The sequence below is a fragment of the Egretta garzetta genome, unplaced genomic scaffold (assembly GCF_000687185.1).
Source record: "Egretta garzetta isolate BGI_Z169 unplaced genomic scaffold, ASM68718v1 scaffold4, whole genome shotgun sequence".
Classification (NCBI taxonomy): Eukaryota; Metazoa; Chordata; class Aves; order Pelecaniformes; family Ardeidae; genus Egretta; species Egretta garzetta.
In genome coordinates, this window is record NW_009259329.1 from 2,467,552 (window position 1) to 2,469,933 (window position 2,382).

General features: G+C 60.7%; 1 protein-coding gene across 1 annotated transcript in view; it reads left to right on the forward strand.

Moving 5' to 3' along the window:
- LOC104124432 (TLE family member 2, transcriptional corepressor) overlaps window positions 1–2,382 on the forward strand; it is a 39,711-nt gene that overhangs the window by 31,339 nt on the left and 5,990 nt on the right. Inside the window, exons 7-8 of the mRNA XM_035892351.1 lie at window positions 684–785; window positions 1,077–1,121. Of these exons, the coding sequence (XP_035748244.1) occupies window positions 684–785; window positions 1,077–1,121 (147 nt within the window). The remainder of the gene's footprint in view (window positions 1–683; window positions 786–1,076; window positions 1,122–2,382) is intronic.

Sequence of the window (2,382 nt, forward strand, 5' to 3'; positions counted from 1 at the left end):
GTGGGGCTGGCCAGGTCTGAGAGTTGAGGGGTGGGCAGGGGAAGGGGCGAGGGCAGCTCGCTCTGGAGTTGTTCTAGGGCCCAGCTGGGCAAGGGAGATGGTGGCACGCTGGGGCTGCGTGTGGGTGAGTCTCTGAGCGCCCTGAAGATGCATCTGCCTTCTGCCCGTGCCAGGAGTCTGCAGGCAGCCAACCCCCAGGGACGGGGTCCCCATCCCGCTTCCCTTCTCTCTGCCCTGTCAGAACTAAATGGATTAATTTGGGCTAGGACTCAGAGACCTGGAAACAGGTCTTACTTAAAGTGCCAGACTAAATCCCCATCTCTGCCCCCAGGTACAGCTGGATCTTAGAGGACTCTTGGCCAAGGGTGCGCAGGATGCCAGTAAGGGGATGCCACAGGTATCTGCGCAGAGGGGGAGAGCAGTGCCTCCCCTTTAGCCCTGACACCCGCTTGGTTGGGGAAGGGGACCCCTACCCCCAAACCGGCTGTGGCACAGGTTGCACAGATAGCTGGATGGGTGCTGGACACCGGCTGGGGGGCGGCCGCGGGAAAAATGGACCCCGGCGGGGTGCAGCCAGCGGTGCTGGAGGTCTCTTCCAGAGTGGAAACGCAGCTGGCAGGACTCGGGAGGCCGTCCGCTCTCCCGGCGGCTCACGCGCCTTCCTCTACCTCTCTCTGGCTCAGAGCGCGTCCGCTTCCCCTCCCGAGAGCCTGCAGGATGAGGAGCGGACAGGAGGCACGGGGCTGAAGCGGAAGCGGGAGGAGAAGGACCTGCCTGGGCATTACGTGAGTGCACCAAAGAGCGTGGCAGCTGGGGGTGGACCCGGGCGCTGGAGGTGTCCGGGGAGCTCTGTGCCTGCCCTGCAAAAGAAACAAACAGAACGAGGAGCCCGGGGGAGCCCCTCAGCCAGAGGGTTGAGTCGTTGCCTGCAGAGCATGGTGTTGGTCCATGAGAAGTGATGCACAAGAGAAGATGGGGTCTCTCTGCTGGCTGGAGTGCTGTGGGGCAGAGCCCAGAGCTTGGTCCAGCCTCTCCCACTCCTGACTGAGCCTTTCTGGGTTTCTTCCCCCTTGCAGGATAGTGATGGGGACAAGAGCGACTACAACCTTGTGGTGGATGAGGTAAGCCCACACCCTTAAGGGCATGCAGAAGCCTTGCAGGGTATCCAGCTCAAACGGTAGCCATGAGGTTTTGGACCCCGTTTCCCAAGCTTTGGGCTTTGTTAGGCTCCGGGTTGGTGCTGCCAGGCAGGAGCGGCCAGCCAGGACATGTGCCATCCCTGCCCCAGGGGGATTCTGATCGCAGTGCCCTGGGTTGAAGGTTGTGCCAGCCAGGGCTCAGCTTTGCCGGCCGTACACTTGGCTCCACTTCACAATCCCGTTGCAGCCCCTCTCCCGTAGCATCCCATGTGGGGAGGCTGATAAGCTGGGATGAGCGCCCCAGGGAGCTGGGCTCGCTGCCGGCAGCTCGTGCCCGTGGAGGTGGCAGGAGCGGGCAGGCATGCTGTGCTGCCTTTGGCAGGAAAGCTCGCAGGACACCCCCAGCCCCGCCAGCCCCTGTCCGGGCGGTCGCATGCGGTGCCTGGCCTTGACTTCAATGCGCAGAGCCCGTGTCTGTGTCCCGGTGCAGGAAGCACGCTGACCTTCAGCCTCTTGCAACCGAACTGCCAGGCGCTTGCGGTACCACCTTCCCTGACCCCCGAGGCAGATACAGCAGTACTTTATCCCAGCCCCGGCTCTTCTTGACAGAGATGATGTTTTGGGGGACTTCCCCTGGAAGACTGGGAGAAAGAGAAAACACATACAACTTCTTTTTCTTTTTTTTTTTTTCCCTCCTGCCACTTCCCAGGAAAATACAAGTCCTGAAAGGGGAATGTCAGCAGGGATTGCTGCAGAAAATGACACTTATAAAACCTGCTCATCGATGTAATTATGGCGATAAAAATCACAGCCCTAATTGAATGGTTATAGGAGTGCAAGCGCTGATGGGTGGCCTTGGCTCTGAAATGTGATCGAGGGGCTGCCACGGGGCTCTTCCTCAGGTCCTTGGGTGTGCTGGTTGATGTCCCTCCTTGTGAAGGCATCCGTGGCCACCAGTGTCCTCTGACTCTGCTGTCACCTCTAATTTTGTTCAAAGAGAAAAATCAAGGAGGTTTCTCATCCAGGGGGCCATGGAGCAGAGCGGAGGCCTCTAAGCGGCTGCTCCTCGCCGATGCCCCGCAGGCAGATGCGGGACAGGGAGCAGCCGGGGGCTTGGTGGTGCCTGCTGGGCTCCAGGCCTGGGGGGGGTGGCTCTCTAGGGGCCCCTGTCGTGCCTGCCCTCCTGCGCAGAGGGATTGGGGTTCCTGTTCCCCAGAGACCTTTTCTTTCCCCAGGATCCCCC